This window comes from Lissotriton vulgaris, chromosome 8, assembly GCF_964263255.1.
Source record: "Lissotriton vulgaris chromosome 8, aLisVul1.2, whole genome shotgun sequence".
Lineage (NCBI taxonomy): Eukaryota > Metazoa > Chordata > Amphibia > Caudata > Salamandridae > Lissotriton > Lissotriton vulgaris.
In genome coordinates, this window is record NC_141696.1 from 481,301,085 (window position 1) to 481,318,802 (window position 17,718).

At 44.7% G+C, this 17,718-nt stretch overlaps 1 protein-coding gene across 1 annotated transcript in view; it reads left to right on the top strand.

The window, feature by feature from the left end:
* LOC147697214 (E3 SUMO-protein ligase RanBP2-like) overlaps nt 1-17,718 on the top strand; it is a 485,030-nt gene that overhangs the window by 171,217 nt on the left and 296,095 nt on the right. Inside the window, exon 16 of the mRNA XM_086934287.1 lies at nt 2,799-2,978. Within this exon, the coding sequence (XP_086790413.1) occupies nt 2,799-2,978 (180 nt within the window). The remainder of the gene's footprint in view (nt 1-2,798; nt 2,979-17,718) is intronic.

Here is a 17,718-nt window from a genome sequence, read left to right on the forward strand (position 1 = left end):
GGCTGGTGAACCACTTGTTTGAGGGCTGGAAGGGACGTGAAAGCATCCGGTTGGAGGCCAAGATGATCGCCATCTCGCTGGCAGATCATAGCTGGTTGTGCCAAAGACAAATGATGGGGACCGCGGCCAAGGGTGTGAGCTCGCGGCTTGAAAAAGGGCTCGCTCCTAAGGGGGCATGCATGCGCTAACCTCGGCGGCAGGGAGGCACTTAGTGAGGTACTGCTGCCTTGTGAAGCTGTGTGCCGCATGGCTAGGTTACGGGTGGAGGACCGGTGATGGCAAGTGAGGGGAGAGTGCACTCTGGTGTCTGGGAGGCATTTGTAGGTGAGGCATCGGGAGCCGGACGCAGCTTGGCTGGCAGCAGGCATGTATGACCCTTGGGGGGAGGTGTGTGTGGTGCCTGTGTTGAGGGCTAAATTAAAGTCTGGCATCGGGAGCCGGACACGGCGCGGCTGGCAGCAGAGGCATGTGTGGATGTCTGTATTAAAGGGCTTACAAGCCGAGACTAGCGCCAGGGTCGAGTGGTGGCATAGCTTTCTGCCGGCAATGTTAAAGGTTACCTTTCTGTGGTTGCTGGGTCAGCCCTCTCTGGTTAAGTCGCTGGTTGAGACACTCTTTCTTAAGGGCTTACAACAGCTGTTCCGACTTACCCCTTTTGTTATCGTCCTGTGGGCCCTTAATGTGGTCTTAACTTATCTTACTTATTCTCCATTCGGACCCATGCAAACCTGCCCTCTGAAACTTTTGACGCTTAAGACAGTCTTCTTACTGGCAATTACATTGGCTAGGAGTGTGAGCCAGCTTTAAACCTTTTCTATTAATCCTAGTAGACCAGCTTCTACCCAGACAAACTAGTGCCTACCCCAAAGGTGGTGACCCCGTTCCAAGCCAAACACAACAAGTGATGGACCGAATGTGGATCAATGTCACACACTCGCCCCAGTCCAAGGATCTGGGCCTAAATCCATCGTTATTTTGCACTCCACACCACCCTGGGTTAGACAATGGCGATATGCAAATCAGCTCTGACCCTGAGCCTCATGGGAACAGTCCAGTCCGAACTACAAAAGCCATGTCCTTCCCAGAACGGAATCAAGCATCCGAGGACCGGACCGGTTTCGAGGTAACACCTCTCATCAGCCCGGCTAGCTTGACTCCAGTGGTGTGGAGTGCCTGGGACCCACGTCTGGGCATCCCCAGCGCACTTATGGCGGAAATTGCAAACACAACAAGTGATGGACCGAATGTGGCTCAATGTCACACACTCGCCCCAGTCCAAGGATCTGGGCCTAAATCCATCGTTATTTTGCACTCCACACCACCCTGGGTTAGACAATGGCGATATGCAAATCAGCTCTGACCCTGAGCCTCATGGGAACAGTCCAGTCCGAACTACAAAAGCCATGTCCTTCCCAGAACGGAATCAAGCATCCGAGGACCGGACCGGTTTCGAGGTAACACCTCTCATCAGCCCGGCTAGCTTGACTCCAGTGGTGTGGAGTGCCTGGGACCCACGTCTGGGCATCCCCAGCGCACTTATGGCGGAAATTGCAAACACAACAAGTGATGGACCGAATGTGGATCAAGCCAGCCAAAGCCTCATACTGCCAACATTTTTTGCTCGACATCATCCTTCCAAGGAAGAGCGGAGGCTCCATCATTTGGACCCAAAAAAGAATCCTCTCCTCTTACATTGGTTGCACCATAGAACACTGGGTGGACCATCAGCTCTTCATTGGGTTCGCTGGAGCAAATAAAGTCAAGGGTGTGCAGAAACTGACCATCTCTCAATGGATTTTACTCTGCATCAAAATCTACTACGCACTAGCTAATAAGCAGCCTCCTGAAGGCTTGCAGGCTCATTCAACCAGAACCAAGGCCACTACTAATGTGTTAGCATGCAGAGTAACTGTCATGGACATCTGTCAGGCTGTCACGTGGGCATCATTGCACATGTTCACGAAATAATGCTGCCTGGACAGTCCGATCTGTCAGAATGACATTTTGCCCATTCAGTCTTCCAAAACTTTTTGGTTTAAGCCAGTTCGTAGACCCACCTTCAGGGAGGTATTGCTTTTGCATCTATTCTAAGGTGAGGAATCTGCAGTTAGAATTCTCTATCAGAAGAACAGTTACTTACCTTTTGTAATGCTTTTCCTTATAGACACTATCTAACTGCAGATTCCTCAACCACCCTCCCATACTCCCCATTCCATGACCAGGCTCCTCACCTATAAGATCCCATTAGACTCTGCACACTGGTCAGAAATAATTCTGACGTAGCTCAGCGTTTTAAGCATGGAAATAGTCATGAAAGAAACTGATGTCAACCCTCCTGAATGTCTCCTATATAGGCACCGCTCATGTCACTTCCAACGCAGGTGACGTTGACCCTGCCAACGCCACCTAATGGAACGGCTCAAGAATTTCCAGGTCCAGTCTGACCCTTTGGGAATATTCTAAAGGGAGGAATCTGGGGTTAGATGGAGTCCTCATCAGAAAAAGCGTTACTGAAGGCAAGTCATTTGTTAATTTTTCTTTTCCCAGACACAAGATTTGGTATTGTACATGTGCGACAGAATATACATTAAGTGATTAGTAACTGTTCATACATCATGTAAATGCATATTTTGTATCTGAAAATTGAGAAAAGGCATACTCTAAAATTCATTTTTATACTGTAGCTTATGTTAATGTGTTATGTTGATGTTCATAATGCATTATTGCTGCCTTTTAATTCGGGGACTATTCCAGATTCGACCCTGTGCATCGTGTTAAAATCATGTTGTCCTTTTCAGTTGCCGGTATCCCTGGAAACAGTCAAAAATATGCTAGATTCAGTGCTGAAGGAGCTTGGCGAGTATTGTGGAGAAGATAACTCTGTCTTGAAGGATGAAGCTTCCCAAATAGATGAAGAAATCAAACTCTCAACACAGACTCCAACAAAGTTCTCAATATCACCAAATAAAAGCTATAAGGTGTGTGCATATTTTCAATATGTCTTCTGTGTATAAGGCCTATTCAGTTAAATCACTAGCGAAAGAATAAAGTGAATGTCAACCTTCTTTTTTTTTTTTTTTTTAGCACTCAGTTCATTAATTCAGTCGAACTCCAACAAGTATATATCATGCTCCCAACTTTGATCATTATTGAGTTTCTGCTTAGCAATAACTTTTCATTTCACTCAATCAGCCTAAATTGATCTGGATGGTATGAAAAAAATGTGTATTCTCTACGAAAAAATGAGTGAAGTTTGGAAACAGATTGTGTGCCACATATATAGTGTTGTGCTTCTTTTTGATGTTTAAATCGTGTGAGTCTGCTACGTGCATCCTTTGTGATTTTTCTTTATCTGGTATGGCCAAGGTTGGATCTTGTGTGCAGTGTTTCTAAGACATCCATTCAGCAGCTTTCCTGTGAAAATAAACTCCCAGTAATGTCTTACTCATGTGCTGACGTTTTGATTTCTTCACAAACCTGAAATATCATCTGCAATACAATAGCAGACATTTCAGAAAAATCTTTGCAGAGGGCGGTCTGATGTCTGGCTTCTGTATCCTAAATGTATGGTCATTATTTAAATATTGTCTGAGGTTTCATCAGTGTATGCTCTACAACAGGGATTTTTTAAGATGTACATAGTAGTTTTTGTTTCACGTGCCACTTGATGTTGTAATATATTTTTAACATTTTGGGATGTTTTACTTTTGGACCTATGATTGCATTGTTAGAATTTTAACAACTTTGGCCCTCACAATAAGAGTGGCCATTTTATGATATTCTCCATATTCAACTAATTTGCAGTTAGATGCACATTTTTTATATAAGGGGAACAAGAAAGGAGACCAGAAAAACACGTTAAAAATAGAAAATTAGAGAGCCTATGCATATATAAGAAAAGCATGTTAGCTCAGTTAGCTTGAGTAATAACCATTCAAAAAGAAAGACATCCTAATAGATTCAAATAATTGAAGATAAATATAACACTAAAGCTTCTTCATGCCCCTACTCTGTTTCTGAGGCCAAGGACACATCTTTAGATGAATCTGAAAAGGGGACTAAATCTTAACTCATTGGCGCTGTGGTCGGGAGCCACAGATGCCTCTCTGGAAAGCCTAAAGTTCGGGAGTGGGGGAGCAGTGGGGCAGAGGAAATCTTCACCATCTCCCAGACATCTTTATCAGCATTGTGCAGTACAATGTATTCTGCAGCTGTCTACTAGGGAACAATTAAACTATTTTAGTATGGTTTTACATATGAGAGCTTGCTGGACTGGTATCCAGGCTAGCACAGATACTTGTGAAACATTCTGTGGCAATCTAGTCGACCCCTTTCCCGCCCCCCTCCTAAAAATGAAAACCCAGCAATGGTTGAAATGAAGTACGAACATGGTGTAGTGCTGAAAGTATATTACACATGGGAGAAAGCTGGCATCCAATAGTGCCTCACTGGGAGATGGTACTAGAGGACTTTCTAACAGGGCAAGCAGATACAAAAGTCTAAATTGCACCTATGCAGATATGGATGGGGGGGTCTTTGGACTGGGACTAGGTGGGCAGCATAAAGTTGGACAGAGGTGGATTGGGGTGCAGATGCATCATATATAGAAGAACAAGGGAACTGGCTGGTTATGCAAAAGTAGTACTCGAATCTCCTCAGTCATTACACTCCCCAGTTCTCTAGGTCCATATAAATTATTCCTTCCCAACCAACAGTCCGGTTGACACATAAACACTAGTTACTTAAAATAATAATAGACACCAAGCCCAAACAAGGCTGACAGTGATGTTTACTAGTTGATAGCACTGCATCATAATATGATATGATATTAACTACATGGTTACCATCTTGAATTATATGAAAATCATACAGCTTTGAGGTATTTGCAAAGAGGTGGCCTGTATTGCCTCAATAAATAAAATGTTGGTTTGTACTCCTAAAATGAGAGCCAGCGACTGCTTGCTCTCCTAAGTGTCAATTGTTAAGAGGTTGTGGAGGAAAACACTGACAAGATTAATATTCCGTGATAACTCCAGTGTGTTTTTTGAGAATCCTTGGAATGTGAAAGGAAACATCCTGCCTGGAAATAGTGGTGCGCTTATGCTAGTGTTACATGATTTGCATTAGAAATCAACCATTATGAAAAAATATCTGCAATCTAAAATGATTTGAGATTTGAACTTGATTGACTTTTGTTGCCTGATCTGAGCCCTGTAACCGTGTGTAAGAGGAAGGCATTGCAAGACCTAAGGAAGACTCTGCTGAGAGTGATCGTACAAGCTTAGGGCACCCACCTAGATAATCTACAAATTGACCAGAAAGGAAAGCTATTTAGCTAAATAGACCATTCTGTGCAGTTTGCAAGCAACAGAAGTGGAGTATGTTTTGCATAATTTATTTTCATGAATTTACTTTTCCTTCCTTATCTGCCTGCTTTATAGTTTTAAAACGGTGTTTTCCCCAGTGTGTTTCAAAGGTGTTGAAGCATGTTAAAGGGTTACATTTGCCTACTGTGTTAACAATAGTCCTTGCATGGTTAAGTAAGCTTAGTGCCACCTTTCCTCATTTTACCCAGTGGACTTGAACATTTCTGAACCAACTATGTATCATGTTTTAGAGACCTTTAACATTATCGTCTAGGGTACTGCACCCAGATTGTACCACTCAATAGCCTAGGATGACTACTACCCTTTATGATAAACTGTGGGGAAATTAAATGTATGGTGGCAACTGATTTGCATTCCGGGTCACAGGGCTTTTTGCCAGTATCAATGGTGGGGGCAGAGGAGCCTTCTGCCATCTCCTCCTAAATCCCTTCTGACCGCTATAACAATGGTCCTTAACCAAGCCATATTTACTCTTTAGAATGTGTTGTGCTTTGTGTGGCTTATTAAGGTTGTGGATATGGATGATGAACTGCTCTACACAGTCAAGTACAGGCTTACCGCAACCATTGACTGAATTTAAACCTACCCTCAGGATACTAGCACTACTCCTCACTAGCCCATGCCCATATCCGTCGCAGCTGGGGCCGCTCCTTCTCCCACATCGCCGCCAAGACCTGGAACGACCGCCCCCTCTATCTTCGAACAGCACCATCCTTGACGGACTTCAGAAAGAAACTCAAGACCTAGCTTTTCAACTGAGACGTCGCACCCACACGGCCCAGATATCCCCAGAGGTGATAGTGCTGCGCTATACAAATGATTGATTGATTGATTGACTGTTGGGTTGAGTGGTGCCTATTGATGACATGGTGGGTGCCTGCACAAAGTGGCCATGCCCGCTCCAGTTTGTCTTCAGACTTTCATGAGGACATAGGAAACTATATACAGAATCCAGCTGGGGCCCTGCTCCATAAACTCTGTGACATGGCTGGCGTGCAGGTGGGAAGAGATTTCCTCCCTGGTGAGCCAGTTTCTGTCTACCACAGAATCTCAGCTCCCCTGCCACCTTCCTCTGTTATGGATGATCTTGTCTGCCACATGAGTTCCTTGGTTGGGATCATCTGATATTCGTTGCATCTAACATACAGAGCCTGTCCTTGGGTTAATGTTTTATTGAGGCTGTTTTTTCTAATTCTGGGATTATTGGAATTTGTTTCTTGATCTTTTGTTTCTGGAGAGATTGCAGTTGAACTAGAGTCACTGGATGCTCTTAGCATCTTGACCACAACTGTCCTGTCCTCTAACGTGTGGGACTCCTGAGTTTGGTACCACAGTGTACTTACTAGACCTGTCATGGACCCTGTAGTCACCTCTGCAATGACTTAGGTTATGGCACTAGTTTGACCCGTAGGTGCTGTCTCCCCCTAAAGTGTGCCCAATGCCACTGATGTAAGGTTACTGGGTTCCCTGTAGCTCCGTTAACGAGACACTGAAATTGTGAACTGTCATATCAGAACCCAAGATTTCACATCGAATCTATGGTGCGGCGGTATGCTTGATTGTTATGCTGAATTCACTGGAAAGCCTGCTGCTTGAGCTAACTCTTTTGATTTGTTGAACGTGGCATCCTGAACGGCTGAGAAACCAGTAGCTAACTTTGACTTAACACCATGCGCGCTAGCGGAATTCCGCTAGCGCGCTGGGTTTTTCAAAAACGCACTTTGCGTGACGAGCTGGGCTCGTCATCAGCGTGCGAGGAGGCTACGCCATGACGAGCCCAGCTCGTCATGAGCGTCGAAGGGGTTAAGAGCCCCACATTAACTGGAATGTAGTGTCTTCTCTAGGAATTGCTAGTGAAGTCTTTTGGGGTGCGTATTGCAGTCCCAGTAGGTTCTAGAGCATTCTTGTTTTTCTGTATAGACTTTCTTTTAATAACCTTTAAAATTTTTTGAGATCCAGAAAATAAGCATACAGTCTTAATTTACAATGTAAAGGCGTCTAATCCTCGTGCTTCCAAATATTCAATAGAAGGTGAATAATTCAAACTGAAAAGGACAGCCTATACAAAACAATGTACATGAATGCATACCTGGTTCCTTTCACTCCTACTACACACTATATAGAGAATTAGTACCACTACTCCGTCCCTTGAGTTGTAGCACTCAAGCCCATGGCCTATTTAGACTTTCTGTCTAATACCAACAATGAAACACTTTAAAATAAGGGAATTCGAGCCTGGATTTGTGTAACAGTTTATCATATGTAGCTAGTTTTTCTTTCCACTCTTTGGGGGAGTATTCAGGGTGTTGTGTTTCATACAAAAAAACTTAAGAGATTGTTGGTACACGGGTGGAATGAAGATATTCCTTGATGCTCTACAGCCTAGAGACCGCCGTTTAAATTTCCCCATTTTCCTCTATGTATGTTGTGACTAGGGTGAATAATATGTTTATACTCTGCCCAATTTACTTTGTATTCCGTCTTCAATTTTGCGGCTACAATTTTGCGGTATCTCCAATACTGTTTTGAGATGATTATAATTGCCTTCCATGTTGATCTAATCCCTTATAGAATTGTTTACCATTAAATGGTCTTTTAGGCTCATACCAGCAGGTTTCCACATATTCCAAATTGTTGGGGATCCTCCAAATCTGACACCTACATTGTGTATAAAGGTGCTGATGCGTAAAACCATGGGTCAACTTTGAGGATTTGCCTGCCCCTGGTCTGGACTATCCAGCTAACTATTGGCCTGTCAATCAGATATTGTAGTGGAGATTGCCTGTGTAGGGCATCTATGCTTTGTTTGCAGTAGAGAATGGTGCATTATATTGCTAACCAAGGATGCGAGTTGGTTGTCATGTCAAAGTATAATAATTGTAAAAACTGATTGGCATGGTGATAAGAGCCTATGTGAGACATCTACAAATCTCCGCTTCTCTGTGTCTATACTTTACTCTGTTTCAAGTTTCCCCAGACTGAAAATTTGATGGTAGCGTCAGTGCAGATAAGTAGTGTTTTCTTTATTATTACCAATAATATCCTGAACACACTAACACATCTTGTGGCCACTGTAGGAAGCTAGCTCTTTATAGAGTGGACCAAAATAAAGTGCACTGTGTAAAGAGTCCATGCAAACCTCAAAAAAATTACAGAGGCACAAATGACGTCCCAAATGCTCTTTTTTTGTGGTCGTGTGGGCGGGCAGTTAGGCATATCAGGGAGTAGTGCTCATTTATTGCACTCACACAAAAGCAATAAGTGAGACACACAGTAAAGAAATCTGTCACTAATTCATAAAAATAACACATACTTTTATATGAATTTAGATACCAAGATCACCGGAATCAAGTAAGTACTTTTCGGATTATGAATTTTTACAGATTTCTAAAGTTTACATAGTGCAGTATTTGGGTGTGGTAATGATATCCTGTGGGGCAAAAACTTACTGCATTCCTAACTGCGACTTACGGGCTGTTCACCAGGACGTTAAGTGAGTTTGGGTCAAGGTCCAAGGCCACACTAACAAGTCACCTCTGGAGGCTCTGGAGCGTCTTGGTGCAGAGGTGTGTTATGGCGTCTGGCGTCCCATTCACTTCAATGGGGGATGGTCCGGTCAGAAAGAGGCTGCAAGCTAGGACTGAAGGGCCAGTCTCTGGAAACCCACAGGGCGGCTCGACCCTTGAGGTTCTTGGTCACGTAGGGAAATCCTTGGTCCACTTCTCCTCTGGATATGGGGCTCGGGTGCAGTGGTGTCTTTTGGTTTTGGGACTTGTGCTGTAGACACTCACGGTTGAAGGGGGCCTGCAGAAAGAGGCTGCAGGCGGAGACTAGAAGTCCAGTCTGGCCAGACCCAAGGATGGGTTCTGCTCTTGTGGCTCGGGAGAGCACATTGGCACCGTCACCTCCTCTAGACTCTGGCTGTGGTGTGTGGGTGCCAAGGTGCTTTGAGGCAAATTAAGCCAGTGGTTGAAGACTCACTTCTTTGTCTTTTTTCGGCAGAAAAGGGGCAAACAGGACAGCTGGGACACTCTTATTGCGGGTATCACTGTCCCTGAAGTACCTCGACGTGCAGGTTGGTTTTTCTCAGCGTTGGAGTCTGGACTGGTCACAACAAACCTTGATTGGTGTAAGGGGTCCAGTACTACAGGTATTGGTTTTGTGCAGCTCCGGTTGGTCCTGGCATCCCCACACTTGGAGGGAGGACAGATCTCCCTGTAAGAGCATTGCTATCGCTTCCTGGGTGGCTGGTACGTCGGTATTCCCCATAGGAGGCAGGTCATTGTATCTGGTGTTGCTTCTTTGGTGCCTGCGGCTGCAGGGGAGTAGCTCCTCTATCCCAAGGGAGGTTCTTAAGCAATTGATGAAGCACTGGCAAGGCTCCGGGTTTCTTGGAGTCTGCACAGTGGCAGGAAGACTTGGTTGCTCCACGTGGGTTGGATGCAGCAGGCAGGCTGGCAGGGTTGGCACCAAGTCAGTCATGCTCCTTAGTTCTTGGGTCGAAATCTGAAGTCCTGGTATCAGAACAGGGATCTCCTAAATACTCAAATTAGGGGTGTTAAAGAGGAATGAGGGATGGTAGCCAGTGGGCTACTTACCCCTGGGGTCATTACACCCCCTTGATGACCACAGCTTTTGATGGAGTGGGCATCCTCTTGTCCCAGAATTCCTAATTTCACCACCCCCAAGATGGTGGAATTTCTAAATTTGGGTTTACTTCAGGCTGGTCACCCTAGAGGTGTGTCCAGCCTGGCAGGGTAACATTCCTCCTGCAGAGCTAATCTTCTCGCCTGTCCTGGTGCCAGAGGGTCCCAGGGGTGGCATTTCCTCTCTCTGAAGAAGCCTCGGGTCGCATATCAAAGATGGCAGAGGTCTTTGAAACCTACTGCCTTGATAAACTGATGTACCAGCCTTCCTGAAGGAGGAAGTGATAACACCTCTCTCCAGAGCAGGCATTGTTTCTGTCCTTTGAGAGCAGGGCTTTCACCTCCTAGGAGGGGTCATAAACTCTTCTGTAGTGGCAGGCTGGACTGGACCAGTCAACCAGCGCACTAAAAGGCTAGTATGGTTCAGAGGGTACCTCTATGTTACCCTCAGTGTGCATGTCTTAATAAATACGTCACTGGAATCAGTGTGGGTTTATTAATACAAGGTGTTTGATACCAAACACCATTGGTTTCAGTGAAGCAATTATGTAGATTGGAAACTCGTTTTGACCAGAGCCCAGTACATACTTTAAAATGGCTTCTCTACTCACTTGTACTGTCATTAATTAAAGTGGGCAGCACAGGGGCATATCGGCTCAGTATCTATGTCCTCGCATGTAATATAAAGCACCCTGCCTTAGGGCTCTAAGTCATGCAGTAAGTGTGAAATTATTATTATTGTTGTTATTATTATTATGGATTTATAGAGCACATGGCTACCCTAAGGCTTCCCAGCGATAAGAGACGCGTAGCTGGTAGGAATCGGACCGGCCTTAAAGGTATTGCCTGAACAGTCATGTTTTAATTGCTCTGCGGAACTGTAGTTCTTTATGCATCATTCGATGTTTCAGTGGTAAAGAGTTCCAAAGTTTCGGGGCAAGGTGGGAGAAGGATCTTCCACACCATCTCTCCCTCCTGGCCTTTGTTGATTTTAGAAGTTCTTCCGTACTTGAGCATAAGTGCCTGTTTGGAATGTACGGGCATACTAGACTCTTGATTTTTCTGGGACCCCCATTATATAGAGCTCTGTGTGTTATGACCAGAATCTTGAATTTTATTCTGGCCTCTACTGGGAGCCAATGTAGCACTTTTAGGTGCTTTTTTACTTACTCTTGCACCAAAACATTGCACAGCAGCCTTGCAGCTGCGTTCTGGACCACCTGCATTCTGTGGGTAACATATTTAGGTGCCCCCAGGAATAGTGAGTTCCCACAATCTAACCGCGGGGTGTCCAACGAATAGACTACTGTCTTCCTAAGCATTGTAGAGCTCCTGTCTATGATTTTTATGAGACTAAGTAGTCCAAAACAGGTAGCTGCGATTTTCCTAGCCTGTCACATTGGAAAGATCTTTTTCTAGTCAGGAGCCTAGATTCTTTTTTTTGTAAATCTTTTTATTGTTATAAAAAACAAAAAACAATGAGAGCGTATCAAGTGCAATGCGGTCCAAAACATACAAGGAATCAAACAATTGAAAGGTCGCAATATCGGCAGCCGTTAAAGCAGGACACTGAGACTCTAACACACATTTGACGAATCAGGATTATAAAACTAGCTGAGTCAGCCTATATCAATGCGTGCTGCCCACAGGCCCCTCCACCCACAAAATCAGGATATCAAGGATCATTGCGCCCCTCGATACTAAAATCGTTAACAGGACAAAGTACAGACACTTGTATGCAAAAATGGACAAACCAGAATAATAGAGCTCGCTTTGGCACCTTAATACTGAAAACAGAGTCAGGATATCCAGTAACACCCCACCCCCCACCCTGCACCCCTGTATGTAGCTTACGCCTGACTCCAACTAGTAGTGTGCCTGTCGCCCCATCTAATCTACAAATACTAAAAGAAGTAAGTGGAGGAGGGCCATTCGTACAGGCTCCCGGCCTCTCCCCCCTCCCCCCGCTAGTTCTAAGTCTTCCCCTATTAAGGATATATTATCATTTCCCTATCAAGCGAAAATCGGGGGATACATTACTCGCCTACACTGCCTCCCGGTACCAACATCATAGAGTGAATCCCACACTTCCACCATTTGAATAAAAGTCCTGAAACGATAGGCCCTTCTCAGCCTTGACCCTCTCGATCAAGTACACAAATGTTCTTCAACCGAACAGCCGCCATCTTGAAAAATTCGAAAGAACAGTAGCGAGCCGGAAATAACTGGGCTTTCTCAATCTCATTGTCACTGGGTCCCATCTGTGTCGATAAGAACCATGGATGTTGTTTAAAGTCCAGGTGCACTGAGTTCGGAAAGGGAGAAAGGGCCGCCCTGTCGAGCCACTCCTGAGTCATCAGATACATTGCCTGGTGCGATCCATCCTCAGTCGATAATAATATTGTGAGCACTGATACGACCGGGACCTCCAATACACGGGCATTAGCTAATTTGCAATCCAGGGTCTCTCGCAACACTCGTTTTATGGGGTTGCTGGCTGCCATCAGTCCAGGTGGTGTGGATGTTGTTACTTCCGCAGTGTCTTTGAATTGAACAAAAGGTATGTCACTATTTCCCAGTCCAAAAGCCACGGCGTCCAATTTGTGCTCCAAGGCTTGGGCTTTCCAATTTAGGGAGAGATAAAGACCCTCGATCGCCGCCATTATAGCCCCAAGCGTAGGTTCAACCCTGGTCAGCACTAGTTGGTCCCCCTCGATAGGGAAATTCTGGTCCGGTCTCGGAGATCCCTTAGATAGGATATGTTGTCCCAGGTCATCCGCTCGAATTTTCCCAGACTTCTCGGAGGATCGGGTCCGATTCACACGAAGGCCGATATTGAGCGCCATTTCGCGCGTTTCGTTCGCGGTCTATCCTTGGGCCCTTCGGGATAGACCTAATAGAATCAGAAGCAAAGACACACGTTCCAACCCCTCTGTATACAAGGATATTGCGGAGCTGTCTTCAGGATATGTCCGAAACCATCGGGTCCCAATTTAGATACCATGCCGTTTATATTCCGGGCTCCGACAATTATTCAGCTCGCATCTGCAGTGTCATTGAGGTGTCCCACTTCGGCGCTAATCCATACGGATATTTGATGTTGAAATCGGACAAAATTTACTTCCATTCCGGTGGACCGGCTCCTTCCGAACTCTTATGGCCGATGTTATTCAACTAGAAGCCGGCTGCATTCTTACTCGAGGCCCCGGCTCCAATGCTGATGTAGGCAGCAAACTTCAAGACAACGTTTCTCCGTTCTCGAAGCAGATGGTACTTTTGGGGTCACTCGGTGTAACGTTATTTCGTTTCATCTACCCGGGAGAGTTGCATAGGCACAGGATAACTGGCAGGATCTTGTAGCAGGATGAGAAGGTCTGCGGAGCCGGGAGCCTAAGCGGCCATCTTGGTCGCCAGCTTGGCTCCTCCCCCGAATCCTAGATTCTTAATTATTTCTTTGGGAGTAGGTGGACTGCCTAGGGAAGTGGGCCAGCCTATGGTGGTCCTAGCTATTCCCTTACTTCTGAGGATCAGTAACTCTGTCTGGCCCCGTTTAATTTTAGACTGCTTTTTGTCATGCATTCCTTGACTTTTTCCATACAAGAAGATAATCTCTCTGCGTCCTATTGGTTTTTGGGTCTAGGGAGATCACCAGCTGAGTGTCATCAGCATAGGATGTCATAGAAATGTCAAACTCCAGGACAATCTTAGCAAGTGGTTCCATGTAGACATTAAATAGCTTGGGGCTTAATGAGAAACCCTGTGGTACCCCACACCTTAATGACATAGTTTTGTAAAGAGAATGTTCTCCAGTACTTAAAATGTTCTATCCCCAGGAATGATGTCAATCACTTGAGCATAGTGCCTTGCCCCCCTATGTCTGAGAGCATTCTACATAATATATGATGGTCTGCTGTATCGAAGGCGGGGCTCAGATCCTAAAGGAGCAAGGCAGCTGATTTTCCCTTTTCGAAGGATCTTCTGAGTTCCTCCACTACCACCAACAGAGCAGACTCCGTGCTGTGTTGTGCCCTGAAGCCCATCTGAGTGTGGTATAGGCATTGGTTGTTGTCTAGGAATTTCGACAGTGATCTGTTGACATGCGTTTCCAATAGCTTTCCCGCAAACGGCAGCAAGGAGATGGGGTGGTAATTACATAGTTGTGCTGTATATGCGTTTGCTTTTTTCATCAGGGGTTTAATAATCACGTGTTTCCAGGCGACTGGGACTATGCCCGTCTCCAGGGATTGGTTCATGGTCCTCATTAAGGTAGGAAGAATGACAGGTGTTACTGTTTTGAGGATATGTGGTGGGGCTGGATCTAAAGGCGAGCAAGACTTCACCTTGTCCATCAATGCTTCTACACCTTTCAATTCCATAGGCAGGAGCTCGGTAATAGTATGTTGTGGGGGAACTTTTTTCTGATCCTCTGCATATTCTGTGGTTGGTTCCCCATTCATTTTGAAGGAACTATAGATGTCAGTTACTTTCGAGAGAAAGTGGGCTGTTAAGTCATTGCACCTTTCCTCTGAGGTTTCTGATGGGTGGGGGGCAAGAGCTGGATTATTAAGACCCTTGATTACCACAAACAGTTCCCTTGAGGAATTCTGTGCTACATTGATTTTTTCCTCAAAGAACTTTGCTTGAGTTGTTTTGATATTATTATGATAGTTTCTGCTGGCTACTTTATACTCCATTTTGAGTTGAAGGTCATAATTCTTTCTCCAATCCCTTTATATTTTTTTGCAATTTTTCTTTAGCACTAGAAGTTGGAAACTAAACCATCCATCTGCTCTGGGTCGGGATTTTGGTTTGGAGGTGACCTTAGGGGCTACTGCATCCAAAGATTTAGTAATCCAGGATTCCCACCTAGAATATGCTTCCTCTGCAGTTCCTGGATTCTCAATATTAGAGACCGAAGTGTCTGTTAAGATGTCACCCCATGCCTCGGAGCTAAGGTTAGTCCAGCATATTTTCATTGTCTTGGCTTTGGGGCGTTTCCCTCTTACTCTCTTCCTATCTTTCCTACATTGAAGGGAATGATATGATGATCAGACCAGGGTACTGGTACTGGAGCTGCAAATGTAATATTGGGATCATTCGAGATTACCAGATCCAGGATGTGGCCCTTAACGTGAGTGGCAATCATTACCATCTGGGCAAGTGTCAGGCTTTCTAAGTTTAATAGCAGTCTTTTGACACTAGGGAGGTTCCTGTCCTTCATGTGCAAATTTAGGTCTCCTAAAACAGTGATATTATATTTCTTTAATAGTAGGCTGGCCAATGCTTCGGACAAGTTATCTAAGAAATCTCCATAGGGATCTGGGGGTCTATAGATTAGGAAGCCTGAGAGCGTTTACGTGGAAGTTAACAGGATTGAAAAGAGGAGACAATCCCATCCTTTGATGGCAAGGGCTTCGGTGGTACATTTGTACTCATTCTTCATAAGAATGGCCAGTCCACGCCCTGTCTGCCCTATTCTGTCCAACTGAGTATTTTATAATTTGGTGGCAAAGCCATTACTATATCTGTGGAGGAGCCATCTTTAAGCCAGCTTTCTGTTATAAACAGAGCATCTAATTTGCTGTCCTCTAACGGTAGTCGGATTTCAGTTGAATGTTTAGGCAAAGATCGGCAATGAATCTACCCTAATTTCCATGCCTGCGGCTCCTTTAGCTCATCAGTTTTGTTTGTCCCTGTCTTATGAGGTGCTTTCCACCCTAGTTTACAGTGTTGACAAACCTTCTCTAGTGATGTCACTCATGAGGTTCCAGCCCTTCTCATATGCCACTCCTCTGGGTATGTTAAAACTACATAGTTCGTCCCTAGAGTAAGAAATTCTGGAAATTTGTGCAGGATTCCTGGCCCCTGGGCCAGGTCGGGCTCGGATGGGCGCAGACGAGCTTGCCTTTGGCCCGCCTGCTAGCCTTGCTTCATTTGAAGGTGCAGGTTGAATTAACTCCTGTGAACTAGACTGCTAACCTGTGTTTGCCGCAAATATTACGTGCAGTGTTAGTACACACTTGTGTGCCATGTCCCCTTTGTTGTGTTTTCACTTTTTAGAGCACTTCGTCGCACAGCCTGTAGTCGCAACCTGTATGAGTTTTGTGCTGGGTTCCTTAGAGTGTCTCTCTGGTGGACCCTCTTTAGTACCTATGCCCTAGATACCTAAAGGCACTACTTTTTCTTTTCACTTAAAAACACACTCCCACACTGAGAGATGCAATAGGGGCTCATCACTCGAAGTCTGTTTCCGTCTTGGTTTACTGTCATTTTCTCAAGACTCTTTTTGGTAATACACCGAAGTATAGGCAACCCCTATGTCCCCCTTTGATTGAGAAATTTGCAGTACTTGCTTTAGTGGTATGGTGAGAGAATGGCATTGGTTTGCTTTTCCCCAGTTTATTGTATACCCTGAGAACTAGGAGAAGGAAATGAGTGCACATATGGCCGAAAGGAGATGAATGAAATGAGTGCAAATATGGACATTTGTAGTTTGGAAATCGACATGAGACTATTGACTTTATTTGGCCCCAAGAACAAAACAACTCCTCTTTCTTTCTCTTGCTCTCGATCAAACAAAATTCTGTTTGTAATTGTTTGTTCACATGCGCATAGTTCCTGGATGTGTTTTTTCCCAGCTATAGCTGGGTCGCACACAAGGAGGCCTTACCACCTTTCTTTATGTGCAGCCCAGATAATTTGGGCAGAGAAGACAAAAGTGGGCCTTCTGGTGCCTATATTTCGATACCTGCTTACGCCAAACTTGTTTAGGGGTATGATGTAACCTAGTGAGAAGTCTAGTACTACTGGGGCATTAATTAGTTACTCCCCTATAGCATTTCGGTGTAGGTTGTATTTAGAGTAGAGGTCACTTTATCAGAAAATTGTAGATACGGGACTGTGTCCTATAGGCCGGTTGGTGATCTGAAAGTTTAGTCCTTGTCCAGAGGGTAGGTAAATCTTCATAAATCAAGTAGGTTATAATCCTTCATGATGTTGCTCAGCACTGCCTTGGACCTTTTGTTACGTTTATATGTCAGTCCAGTCAAGGATCATATCAATCATTAGGTTTTCAGCCCCTACCAACAACAATCTGAGTCCTGACCAATTCAGTAAATAAGCTGGATAGCCATGCTAGGAACCTATTTCTGTTAGAATTAGCGGCCTAGTCCGACCCCATTATTATTATCTGACTTGGCTATTTTTTTTGTTGACAAGATACCAGCCTTCAGGATCTGACCAAGTAAACAGGATAGTGTATGAAAGGCGCTCTTTAATCAATATTGCTACTCTGCACTTCCAGGATAGCTTTTTGTTGTATTCTTGGACTGGTTCCTAAGCACGGATACATCTTCTCGGAAACGCCTTTCCAACGGACTTGTTGAAGTTTCATTTTGAGGGAAGTGAGTTTCCTGATAGTATGCTATGTCTATTTTCTTTTTATTTACATACTGCAAAATCTTCCTTTACTTTACATAGCTGGATAGGCCAATAACATCCAGTGAGAGATTGCACAATGACTTATTGATAGTTTGTCCAGGGGCATTGTCCAGGATTGCATTGTATGGTCTAGAGGATAATGTGCTTTTAGGATTTGTCAGAGATGGTATGTATGGATATGTAGGAGATAGGAAGCATCCAATATGAATCTACCTATAGTGTTAAGTATTTCTAAGGGTATAAAG